General features: G+C 47.3%; 1 protein-coding gene across 1 annotated transcript in view; it reads left to right on the top strand.

Annotated features, from left to right (window-relative positions):
- LOC131197906 (uncharacterized) overlaps positions 1-4,451 on the top strand; it is a 43,744-nt gene extending 39,293 nt beyond the window's left edge. The window contains exons 16-18 of the mRNA XM_058182409.1: positions 1,481-1,587; positions 2,897-2,959; positions 4,339-4,451. Of these exons, the coding sequence (XP_058038392.1) occupies positions 1,481-1,587; positions 2,897-2,959; positions 4,339-4,451 (283 nt within the window). The remainder of the gene's footprint in view (positions 1-1,480; positions 1,588-2,896; positions 2,960-4,338) is intronic.
- The last annotated feature ends 8,832 nt before the right edge of the window (positions 4,452-13,283 follow it).

Below are 13,283 nucleotides of genomic sequence, written 5' to 3'. Positions count from 1 at the left end.
CCATCATGGGTTCCACAGGCCCGTTGGCAAAACCAACGGTCTTTCGGGGTCTTGCGAAAGTGTATCAAAATGGTGGCCAGTCTAATCAATGCAGGGATTATTTTCCAGAGAGCGAGAGCCACCACACAGAAGGTCCTTCTTCTGGGTCCCACCAGATAGACCTTCTTAGGAGTGGGTCCATGCAGATTCTCAATCATCCAGGTCATGGTTGTCCCAAAGGTGCTTTTTCGAGACGCAACTGGACTTCCTTTGTTTTTCCTTGAAGACGTTTCTGATCGAAAGTCTTCTGATAGAACCGAAGAAGCTTCTTGGATCAGAAGTGAAACCTCTTTAAGGAAAAACAAAGGAAGTCCCGCTGCCCCTTGGAAAAGCAGCTTTGGGACCAGTGGTGGGATCCTTCCGGTTTAACAACCGGTTTAGTGATTGCGCGTGTATGCGCACTTCAAAGAAAAATCACCTTCCGTGTTAGTGCTAGGGAATCAAAACAGCTGAGGCGCGGCAATCCTCTCTTCCACACTAATCAGCTGCAAAGATAAAAGTAAGTAAAGCTCAGGAGCAGGCGGACAGGCCCAGCTGATCGTCGGAGCCAACTGGTTTGCTCCCAGCTGATCGTCGGAGCTGCCGGTTCGCCCGAATCAATCCGAACTGGTAGAATCCCACTTGTTTGGGACGCCTTAGGAGAGGAGACCCACAGCATTTCCTGCCTCTCCCCACCATAGTGGGTCAGCTGGATATAACCAAAAAGAGACTGTCCTACAGATAAGCTGGTCCCAAGGCCTTTAAAGGTGACAAACTAGTACCTTGAATTGCACCTGAAAAGCCAATTGCAATGCAACTGAAGAGGCTACACATGTGCACATCTGGGTCTTCACAAAACCTTGTGGGCCGCTGCATTTTGAACCCATCGGAGCTTCCAGATGCTTTTCAAGGGCATCCCCATGAAGAGCGCATTGCAACAGTCAGGACGTAAAATGTCAAATTGTACAATATTGTGATCCGGGGGAGGGTGTTGAAAAATTTTAGCAACCGGTTCTCTGCCCAGTTGCTGGGTGGGTGTGGTCTACTCGGTCTCCTGCACCACAGCAGGGGGAGCATTTTTGCCCTCTCCAGGCTCTGGAAGCTTTCCTCGAGCCTCCGGGAGGGCAAAAACGGCCTCCCCCAGGCTCCAGAGGCCAGAAATGGGCCCGTTTCTGGACTTCCGATACTTCCGGGAGGCCTATTTTTCGCCCTCCCAGAGCCTCCGCGTGGGCCCTGCACTTACTTCACATCCAAAACAGGCCATGTGGTGACTCCTGGGAGGGGAGGGGTGGGCTGGGCAGAGCCAGCCAGTCCTTGTAACTACCAGTTCAGTGAACCAGATGTAAAATTAGCATCTGGTTCACCCAAACCGGTCTGAACCAGTCTAAACTGGCTGAATCCCACCCTTGATTGTGATGGGAGGTGTCATGGCACTGCTTTTTTCCCTCCCTCGGATGGCTAGATTGACTCTGCGTTGCCGTTACCGGCTTGATGAGACCCTCCGAGTATGGGCACAACGATTATTGAAGGAGGGGCTGGCTACCGGACCCCACCCATTTAATTTGAAAGGTAAGAGTGTCCTTTTCCTGCCAGGGATCCTGAATTAGACTGATCCTGAGGGTGGCTGATGTGGCTTGAAGAACAGTGGTGCCGAGACAAGACTGGGGTGCTTACAGTCCCTAAAACGTAGTTAACACAACTGCACCTTGTCACAAGAAAAGGCTTAGAAAACAGCTGTTGAGACAAGAGCTTGTAGGGGGCTGATCTGGCATCCGCAATAGAGAGCAAAATCCGACTGCTCCCCTGACCAGACACCGTTTACTGCTCCGAGTCCTAAGCAGCAGGAGATGAGGGCTACTTTGCTCCACCGGCTGGCGCACATATACCGAGGCGGAATGCTGATGCCGCGCAAAATGAAATAGAGAAAAAGAGACAGAATGAAAGAGAGAGAATGAGAAAGAGAATAAGAGAAAGAGAGAAAAAAAGGAGACAGAGAGATAATCAGAGAGTGTGTGAGAGAGAATGAGAGCACCAGAATGAGAGAGAGAGAGAGTGGGGAAGAGAGAGAAAGAGAGAATGAGAGAGAAAGAGGGGAAGAGAGAAAGAGAAATGAGAGAATGTTTAGGAGAGAGAGAAAGAGAAAGAGAGGGGGAAAAAGAGAGAAAGAGAGATGAGAGAATGAGAATGAGTGGGAGAGAGAGAAAGAGAAAGGGGGAGAGAGAGAGAATGAGAGAGAAAGAGGGGGAAGAGGGGGGGAGAAACAGAGAGAGAGAAAGAGAGAGGAGGGAGAGTGCCTTAAGGACCCCATCCCATTACTGGGAGTCCAGGTGCTTCAGCAAGCAGCGCCCTGGATTCGTATTAGTGGTCCATGGGTTTTAAAATTATGAACTTGGTGGTCCCCTGAGATCCAAAAGGTTGGGGACCCCTGCTCTAGATGTTATTAGACTAGTGTTTCTCCAGCTTCTCGGCTGGGGAATTCTGGGGGTTGAAGTCCACATGTCATTCAAGTGGCCAAGATTGAAAAATACTGTGTTAGAGAGTAAGGCAGTGACCGGAGATGAATTGCAAAGAATGCTGGGAAATGTAGTGCAACCCTCAGCAAAGCCTGAAGGGAAGGCCCCAGAGAAATCTAGTTCCCACAGTCTCTCCCTTTGCTCCCCTAAATCCCAAACCCCATTTCTAAGCAGTCCAAACCAAGTCCTTTTCTACATCAGTGACTGCAGGCAAAACACGGTAACTGTGTGAGCAGTCCAAACCAAGTCCTTTTCTACATCAGTAACTGCAGGCAAAACACGGTAACTGTGTGTGTGTGTGTGTGTGTGTGTGTGTGTAAAATAATCCTTCCTGCTGCAATTTATTTACGACTTACCTCTTGCAGCTTACCAGAAGAAAAGAGCTGCGAATGGACAGGTCTCCCAGGTAGCAGGTGGCGCTTCAACAGGTGAGGTTTTTTTGGGCTTATTATGAAAAAATAAATAAATTCATTGATTCTGAAAGCATCAGTTTTTCTTCTTTGCAGTCGTGCGATATAAGGGGATTAGAATTTCCTAGGTGAATATGGAGAAAGAGAACGGGAACTGCATGGATGAGATTTATTAATTTATTATCAAATTCATTGACCACCCATCTTATGTATAAGGTAACTCAAAGGAGATTTCTGTAACTCCTTTGTTCCTGGAGCTCAGCCGTGCTAAGTTGATTTGAAATGACACCAAATTTCCACTTTTTATATGAATGGTCTCTTACGCCTTCCAAATCTAACACAATCTCTGTTGGAAGAAATATCCATCTGGTGTTGTGACCCAGACGCAAGTAGGTAGCAACAAACTCAGTCTGTGGAAAAACAAACTTTATTTGAACAGTTGGGAATTACTTCATTCCCAACCTCGTTCGAACAAATGCCTCCCAAACACAAATTCTTCAGTTATCTTACAAACCTTAGTCCAATTAGGCAAACAGCCAAAGGCCCTTCCTGGCAAATGTCCAGAAGCCACAAAAACAAAGACGTAGATGAAGCAGAAGACACAGCTACAACATTGTTTTCCGGCAAAGCTGAAATGCCGGTGCTGGTCTGTTTTAAGCCTTATGGCAGGGGCCAATCATCTCTTGGCTAGTGTTGTCCTCTCTTGGCTCCCGAGTTGTCCTCGCTGCTTGAGCTGCTCTTGCCTTCTGGCAGCTCTTGTCATGCTTGCATCAAGAACAGGCTCCTCCTGTTCCTTTGCCTCGCTACTATCAGTCTCTGGAGGCTCTGGAGTCCGCACCTCACTCCCCGATGGCCCTGGCCTCACCTCAGCCTCATCGCTGTCCGACTCCATTGCCAGCTCCGTAGGCTCCTGATGGACCACAACATCTGGTTCAGTTCCAAGTGGGGAGAAAAACACTGGAAACATGGAGGCTGATTGGGAAAATGGTTCATTGATGAACAGGACCACGTGGGTTTGACGTCCTGGTGGAGTGGAGAGTGAGGGTTATTTACACTCTCTCTTGGTCCTTGCCCTTGAGCTTCCTGTTCCTGAGCAAGAAATGTATTCTATTGGTTGTTGTAGGAGTCAGTGCTATCACAGGTTCGCCGTCACTGTACTAGTATATAAAAATAACAACAAACTCCATTCCTTTCTAACACTGATGATGATACCTAGTTTGGTAATGAAACGTCTGCAAGAAAACAACCAAGCTCAGAGAGCACCAAAGACTCCACAGTTCACTCCTGAGCTACAAATGTTCTCTTCGATTGGTACAAAACACCGTGCGGGGTTTCTAGCGAGTGGGTTGAGACTTCCCATCCACCAAGTGCTGATTTTACATGTTTATTTCTTACAGATGCGAAGGACAAGACCTGGTTTTGGTTTCTCACTTTCAGTGTGGCTCTGTGTGGACTAGCAGCTACAATCGACACCCTTCTTCTTCTTCCTATTCAATTGTTTGGCCAATGAAAACGATGATTAAATATTTGGATATCTTATGCTTCCCTTTTTCATTTGGGTACTAAACGTGTTGTGTCTGCACCCCCCGAGCCGGGCCTCCTGCCAGAAAGTGACTTGGACAGTGAAGGGGAAGGGCCGTCAGGACTTACCTCAGGAGCACCGGCTTCCCTGGCTCAGCTCCAGGTGCCAGAGGCAGGCCAGGTGGAAGAGATAACGAGGCCTCCGTCCCCTGACTCTTTCCCCACCCAGGCCACGCCTCCAGACCCAGCTGATGGCAATCAGGCCTGGCTGGACTAGGTTTCGTAGGCAGGAGAGGCGGGAACAACAAAAGCAGGGGTGGGGCAGGCCTAGGAAGTGCTGAGTCATGGAGCCGCACCCCACAGGATATAAAGGCAGCAAGAGCTGCTGTGCCTCTTCATAGCAGGCAAATCAACTGATTAACTAAGAGCTGAAGTTTGTTCTGCCAAGTTTGTTCATTGGCGTCAAGGGAGATAACAGAGACACTTCGCAAATGCTCGCTATTTTGCTGCCAGAGCTGATAGTGCCGGCTAATAAAGCCATCACTCGGACGGAGGCGAAGGAGGACAGAACAAGTCAGAGGGAAAGATGACCGCGTTGGGTGTAACAATCCACAGAGGCCTAAACTTGGTTAATTTTATCCTTGGATAGCTTTAGTGGCAAAGCCTATTGAGCAAACCCAACTGGTTTGGTTAGTTTGTGATCCAGTGCACCACTGAAAAGGGGTTAACTCTGCAGCCAGGTTTGTGCAAGCACAAACTGCAAAAGGCTGGGTTGCGATGTTACTGTTGCACAATTATTTTTTTTTAATTCTCCTGCGAACATCATCCGCTTTTGTGTGCAGAAACTGGGGAATGGAGGATGGGGTGAAGATCCAGGTCAACGCTCTCCTCCGCCTTCCTTTTTAACCCTGTTATCTTCAGCCTGAAAGATTCCCGAAGATAAGAATCTAAAACGGAGGTGGGCTTCATATAATGGAACTACCGGTTTGCCCCAGCACCAAAAATGTGTGTGCGCGCATGCTCGCTTTGTTCGCACGCCTTCCATGCACAAGCACGGCCTCCTACATATGCGCTTTGCTTGTGCACGTACTTACATGCATGCACGCAACTTAAAAACACAGCTAAATAGGATGGCATAGCTCCAGGATGGGTTGGTGACCCCAACTGCAGGTCACAACTAGAATAGAATAGAATAGAATTTTTATTGGCCAAGTGTGATTGGACACACAAGGAATTTGTCTTGGTGCATATACTCTCAGTGTACATAAAAGAAAAGATACGTTCATCAAGGTACAACATTTACTACACAATTGATGGTCAATATATCAATATAAATCATAAGGATTGCCAGCAACAAGTTATAGTCATACAGTCATAAATGGAAAGAGATTGGTGATGGGAACTATGAGAAGATTAATAGTAGTGCAGATTCAGTAAATAGTTTGACAGTGTTGATGGAATTATTTGTTTAGCAGAGTGATGGCCTTCGGGGAAAAACTGTTCTTGTGTCTAGTTGTTCTGGTGTGCAGTGCTCTATAGCGTCGTTTTGAGGATAGGAGTTGAAACAGTTTATGTCCAGGATGTGAGGGGTCTGTAAATATTTTCACGGCCCTCTTCTTGATTCGTGCAGTATACAGGTCCTCAATGGAAGGCAGGTTGGTAGCAATTATTTTTTCTGCAGTTCTAATTATCCTCTGAAGTCTGTGTTTTTCTTGTTGGGTTGCAGAACTGAACCAGACAGTTATAGAGATGATATGAACAGGTTGGATCCCATCCCTGATTGGAAAGGGCTGGCTATTAAGTTCGTAGTTTGAAAAAGATATAACACAGAAGAAAAGGAGTGTGGGTAGGAAAAGGATATATCCAGTCCTCCATTCCTTCCTTTCTTCCTTCCTTCCTTTCTTCCTTCCTTCTTCCTTCCTTCTTCCTTCCTTCCCTCCCTCCCTTCCTTCCTTCCTCCTTCCTTCCTTCCTTCCCTCCCTCCCCCCTCCCTCCCTCCCTTCCTTCCTCACCCTCCTTCCTTCCTTCTCTTTCTTCTTTCCCTTCCTCCTGTCTTCCTCCCTTCCCTAAAATATATATCGTAGATGAGCATTCCCTAATCCCCTTCTTGAAATCAAAATGTGTATTTCCCACCTCAATTAGAGGCCCCAGTTTCTTCCCGATCCAGGTCTCTAGAAAAATTGGCCTTCACGCAAACTCCAACCGAAACAGAAGCTGAGCGATTCCCTACATCAGCCTTCTACTTCCAGGTAAACTGCAGAAATGGCTGACTGACTGCTTGCATTGAATTCAATCAGTCAATCAATCCGAATAGAGCTGGAAGGGAGGTTGGAGGTCTTCTAGTCCAACCCCTTGGAGACCCTATACAGTTTGAGACAAGTGGCTGTCCAGTCTCTTCTTAAAAACCTCCAGAAGCCCCTACAACTTCTGGAGGAAAATTGTTCAACCGGTTGATTGTTCTTACTTTCAGGAAATTTCTCCTTAATTTTAGGTTGTTTCTCTCCTTGATTAGTTTCCATCCATTGCTTCTTGTCCTGCCTTCAGGTGCTTTGGAGCAGGAGTCGGACCTCAGGGACCACTAAATTCATAATTTTAAATCCCACGGACCGCTAATATGATCTGCCTAATGACCGGCTGGGTGGGCGTGGCTAGGTGGTCATGTGACTGGGTGGATGTGGCCAATTTGATGTCACTCGCATCGAGGGGCACCTCGCCGGCCTCTGCTCGCCCCACCCCTCTAGGACCCTAACGGGAAGCAGTTGTTGGAACTAAGCAGCCCCCACGAGAAAAAGTTGGCAAAACAGCTCGGTTTAAATTGGATCTGACTGAGAAGGAGGCTCAGCAGAAGCATGTCACTGAGGACTAGGAGCATAGGCTTTCCAAGCAGAGGGAAGACCTGCGGCAGTGCAAGGCCAGGTCCCGGCGCCTGGAGGCTCAGTGGGCTGAAATGGTCAGCCAGTTCCAGGCCATGATCGGCTGGCGGCCCCCAGGAGTAGGGCCTTCTCTGTGGGGGCAGTGACGCTCTGGAACGAACTTCCCCCTGGCCTGCGTCAAGTGCCTGATCTTCGGACCTTCCGTCGTGAGCTCAAAACATATCTATTTATTAAAGCGGGACTGGCATAATTTGGGTTGAATTTTAAATTGGGTATTCTTAATATTTTTAAATTTTTAAATCTAAATTTTAATAATCAGCCTTTAAAATTTGCTCTTTTTAAATGTTGTTTTAAATTGTATATATTTTGTTTTTATTTTGGCTGTACACCGCCCTGAGTCCTTCGGGAGAAGGGCGGTATAAAAATTTAATAAATAAAAAATAAATAAATAAATAAATAAATAATAAATGATACAGTCCCACTGGAACAAGGCCCTCTGATTCTTTGCCACCATTGGTGCTTCCCCACAGCCTTCACCCAAAGCCCCGCACCAGGAGACCAAAGCAGACCCCAAGTTGGAATTTCTGCCCCCCATTCCAACCTGCACAAAAAGACCCTGAAGGGGGAGACTCTCTGCAGCAACACAAGCATTCATTGCACGTAACCAGCCCAGGAGCTGTAGTTTGAGGACCCCTGATTTAGTGCAATATAAAAAATGCAAATAATTTTTCTGCAGACCATTAAAATTTTCTTGCGGACCACCAGTGGCCCACAGACTACTAGCTGGTGACCGCGGCTTTGGAGAATAGGTTGACACCCCCCCTCTCTTCTTTGTGGCAGCCCCTCAAATACTGGAATATTCACAACTCCCTGTAAAAACCAGGGGGAAGAAAAATGCCAAAAACAGTAATAAGGTTATTTCCGCCCCCTTTGCTCCAAGGTGTATGTGTGTTGTACGAAGTACCCTCGGATTGTGGGTACTCCTGGCCTATTTTGTCAGCTTCGAAGAGTAATCGGAACATCACGTTTTCCAGCAAATGCCAACTGTCCCACACTGCCAAAATCTGGCCTAGCTTTTCAGATTTGAGAGAAGCCGGAGTTATTGAATGACATGAGGATGGTGTAATGTGACCTTGACCCCAACTTTTTTTTTTCTTTTCGGCATTCATGCAGTGACGCCAGCAATCAAAGTGGGCGACGATTTCACATGTCCTGGAAATGTCCTGGAGGAATTTCTGCTGAGGTGGCTCAGCAAAATACCTCCCATTGCCAAGAAGAATAGAATAGAATAGAATAGAATAGAATAGAATAGAATAGAATAGAATAGAATAGAATAGAATAGAACAGATGGAATGGAGAATAGAATAGAATAGAATAGAATAGAATAGAATAGAATAGAATAGAATAGAATAGAATAGATGGAATGGAGAATAGAATAGAATAGAATAGAATAGAATAGAATAGAATAGAATAGAACAGAATAGAAGGAATGGAGAATAGAATAGAATAGAATAGAATAGAATAGAATAGAATAGAATAGAATAGAATAGAATTTTTTTTATAGGCCAAGTGTGATTGGATACACAAGGAATTTTTCTTGGTGCATATGCTCTCAGTGCACATAAAAGACAAGATACCTTCTTCAAGGTACAACATTTACAACACTTAATGATAGTCATTGGGTACAAATTTAACCCTTAATGATACATTTAATGATAGTTCTAGGCTACAAATAAGCAATCAGGAAACAATATCAGTATAAATCGTCAGGATACAAGCAACAAAGTTGCAGTCATAAGTGGAAGGAGATGGGTGATGGGAACGATGAGAAGATTAATAGCAGTGCAGACTTAGAGAATAGTTTGACAGTGTTGAGGGAATTATTTGTTTAGCAGAGTGATGGCGTTCGGGAAGAAACTGTTCTTGTGTCTAGTTGTTCTGGAGTCTGAAAGGGATACACCAGTAGCCGACTTCCATAGACTTGCTCTGGTTATCTCATCCTAAACAGAATAACAGAATTGGAAGGGACCTTGAAAGTCTTCTAGTCCAACCAGGGGTGGCTTCAAAATTTTTAGCAAGGGGTTCTTTGCCTGTTGCTGGGTGGGCGTGGCCATGATGGGCGTGGCCTAGTCAGCCTCCTGCATCATGGCGGTGGGGGGGGACAGATGTTTTAGCCCTCCCCGGGCTCCGGAGGCTTTTCTCAAGCCTTTGGGAAGGCAAAAACGGCCTCCCCAGGCTCGGGAGGCCCTATTTCCAGCCTTTCCGAACTTCCGATAGGCCCATTTTTCGTCTTCCCCAAGGCTCCATGTGCGCCCTGCACTTACCTGCATCCAAAACGGGCCGCATGGGGACTCCTGGGAGGGGCGGGGCACAGTGGGCGGGGCCAGTCAGGAGTGGGATTTGGGGGAACCGCACAGAATCTTAACTAGAGGTTCTCCCGAATCCCTGTGAACTCCCGGCAGCCCACCCCTGAATCCAACCCCCTGCTCAAGCAGGAGATCTTATACCATTTCAGATGGTTGGAAGGAAAATCCATCTGGTTCAGTTCCAAGCTCGGAGAAAGACGCTGGAAATAAAATGGAGGCTGGAGGCTGATTGGAAAGACAGATTCTGTTTATTGGTGAACTGAACCGTCAGGGGCAGCTGACAAAATGGAGTTGAGAGTGGGTGGGTTTTTATACCTTCTGGGTTCCTATGGGGTCATGTAGGGGTCATGGCTGGTTCTATAGGCAGAAGAAATGTCCATTTGGTTCAGTTCAAGCGGGGAGAAAGACACTGGAAACATGGGGGCTGATTGGAAAGATGATTTTATGAAGCAGAACCATCAAGGCACATGGTCCTGGTATAGCTGCCCACAGGGAGTGGAGAATGAGGGTTATTTATATTCTCTCTTGGTCCTTGCCCTTGAGCTTCCTGTTCCTGTGCAAGAAATGTATCCTATTGGCTGCTCTAGGGGTCATGTGCAAACCCTAGGAGGTTTGTCTGAGACACGTTTGGTGAAGCCTTGGCTAATGTAATGTCCTTAGGAGATTTTGCAATGCAGTCCTGCTGCTAGATGGGTTACCAGGAGGATCGTATCTTAATCCCATCACCCTGGAGCTGAAGGTCTTTTATTTTGTAGATAGGCTGGCCCAGTCCATCTCAATGGGCACCAAATATCTGCTGGGAGCAGGGAGTCGAAGCTCTGAGTTTCTGTCTCCCTTAAGATTTCTATTTCTCTTTTAGGGGAAATGTAATATTCTACCTTTTTAATATTTCCTAAAATATTTCATTCTTCTAGAAGGGGTGGTTGCTAACTTTCTACAAGGGGAAATGGATATTTCAAAATCTCCATTCCCACCCCACTCCTGGGAGAAGGATATTGCAAAATCCCCATTCCCTCCCCACTCCTGGGGGTAAAGATATTGCAAAATCTCCATTCCCACCCCATTCTGGGGCCAGCCAGAGGTGGTATTTGTCGGTTTTCCGAACTACTCAAAATTTCTGCTACTGGTTCTCCAGAACCTGTTAAAACCTGCTGAATTTCACCCCTGGTATTAACTTGCATTCGTACTGCAAATCGGTGCTGCTGTAGTAAAAAGGTAGCAAATAATTCCACAAGCCACCACCTATAGGTTTTTCCCCCCCTTACCTTGGGTCATTCCTGAGAGTCAGGTTCACACCAGCTAGCCTCCCATCCAACTAGTTACAGGGCTGACTCAGCTTAGCTTCCAAGCCCCCAAAAGCACTAACAGAGATCACTCAAACGCCCCTAGTTTAAGCCTTGAGATCACCTCTGAACAAAAACACTTCCAAGCAAATTATTAAAGGATCAATTTAGCCGGGAAAGAGATCTGCAAAGCTGCCCCCTGCTCACATTTTCCTTCCTGAGCTTGCTATAAATGTCGGGCACCAAGACTTTGCATTTAAACATCAGGACAGATGTGCTGGAAGGGGAACCTACCATCCCGCGAGGATTTTCAAGTATTCAGCTGGCATGCAGTTTGCCCTATTCAAAGTGATTGTTGTTGATGCAGCTGATTGATTGATTGATTGATTGATTGAGGAAAGCATGAACTATGCAGAACCAACCTTGCTCTTTTTGCCAGTTTCAAGGACTAGCCTTCAGGTAACCAGGTTGGTAAGCCAGCATCGCCTTCGCTTTGTGGCGAAGGTTGTAGAGAGTGTGGTTGCATGGCAGCTTCCCCGGTACCTGGATGAAGCTGTCTATCTAGACTCGTTCCAGTCCGGCTTCCGGGCCGGTCACAGTACGGAGACAGCTTTGGTCGCGTTGGTGGATGACCTCTGGAGGGCCAGGGATAGGGGTTGTTCCTCTGCCCTGGTCCTATTAGATCTCTCAGCGGCGTTTGATACCATCGACCATGATATCTTGCTGCACCGGTTGGAGGGGTTGGGAGTGGGAGGCACCGTTTATCGGTGGTTCTCCTCCTATCTCTCCGACCGGTCGCAGACGGTGTTGACAGGGGGGCAGAGGTCGACCGCGAGGCACCTTACTTGTGGGTGCCTCAGGGTCGATTCTCTCGCCTCCTGTTCAACATCTACATGAAGCCGCTGGGTGAGGTCATCAGTGGTTTCGGGTGAGTTATCATCTGTACGCTGATGATACTCAGCTGTACTTTTCCACCCGAACCACCCCAACGGTTGTCAAGTGCTGTCCCGTGTCTGGAAGCTGTACGGGTCTGGATGGGGAGAAACAGACTCAAGCTCAATCCTCCAAGACGGAGTGGCTGTGGATGCTGGCACCAGTACAGTCAGCTGCAGCCGCAGCTGGCTGTGGGGGCGAGTTATTGGCCCCAACGGAGAGGGTGCGCAACTTGGGTGTCCTCTTGATGGGCGACTGTCGTTTGACGATCATTTGGCGGCCGTCTCCAAGAGGGCCTTCCACCAAATGCGCTTGGTGCGCCAGTTGCGCCTTTCTTGACCGGGATGCCTTATGCACGGTCACTCATGCCCTTGTCACTTCCCCGCTTGGACTATTGCAATGCTCTCTACATGGGGCTGCCTTGAAGTGCACCCGGAGGCTGCAACTAGTCCAGAATGCAGCTGCTGGTAATAGTGGGGGCAACTCGTTGCTCCCATGTAACACCAATCCTGCGCAGCTTGCACTGGCTTCCTGTGGTCTTTCGGGTGCGCTTCAAGATTTTGGTTACCACCTTTAAAGCGCTCCATGGCTTAGGACCCGGATACTTACGGGACCGCTTGCTGTTACCTTGTGCCTCCCACTGACCCGTACGCTCACACAGAGAGGGCCTTCTCAGGGTGCCGTCCGCCAAGCAATGTCGGCTGGCGGCCCCCAGGGGAAGGGCCTTCTCTGTTGGAGCTCCTACGCTCTGGAATGAACTTCCCCCCCGGTTTACGTCAATTGCCTGATCTTCGGACCTTTCGGCGTGAGCTGAAAACGCACCTATTTATTCAAGCGGGACTGGATTGAAATTTTATTGGGGTATTTATGTTTTAAGATTTTAAATGGTTTTAAAATTTCGGCCACATTATAATATTTCTTTTTAACCTCTTTTTAATGTTTATATATTGAATTTTTACTTGGCTGTACACCGCCCTGAGTCCTCTGGGAGAAGGGTGGTATAAAAATCGAAATAAATAAATAAAAATAAATAAATCTATTCCCATTGCACAGCTGGCTAATTCATAGGCCAGGAGTCCCCAAACTTGGCAGCTTTAAGACTTGTGGACTTCAACTCCCAGAATTCTCCAGCCAGCTATGCTGGCTGGAGAATTCTGGGAGTTGAAGTCCACAAGTCTTAAAGCTGCCAAGTTTGAGGACCTCTGTCATAGGCAAATGAGGCTGAGCTACATTTCTCGTTGCCTTGGAAACCCCTACATTTCTCGTTGCCTTGGAAACTCCTTTAAAAGAAAGAAGCAGTTGCTACCTCTGCCAAACTACTGCAAGGAAGTATTTAGACACAGGAGAAGAAAAGCAGAATTATCCA

Source organism: Ahaetulla prasina, chromosome 4 (genome assembly GCF_028640845.1).
Source record: "Ahaetulla prasina isolate Xishuangbanna chromosome 4, ASM2864084v1, whole genome shotgun sequence".
Classification (NCBI taxonomy): domain Eukaryota; kingdom Metazoa; phylum Chordata; class Lepidosauria; order Squamata; family Colubridae; genus Ahaetulla; species Ahaetulla prasina.
The sequence above is the reverse complement of the archived record's forward strand: the minus strand, read 5'-3'. Positions and strand labels throughout refer to the sequence as shown.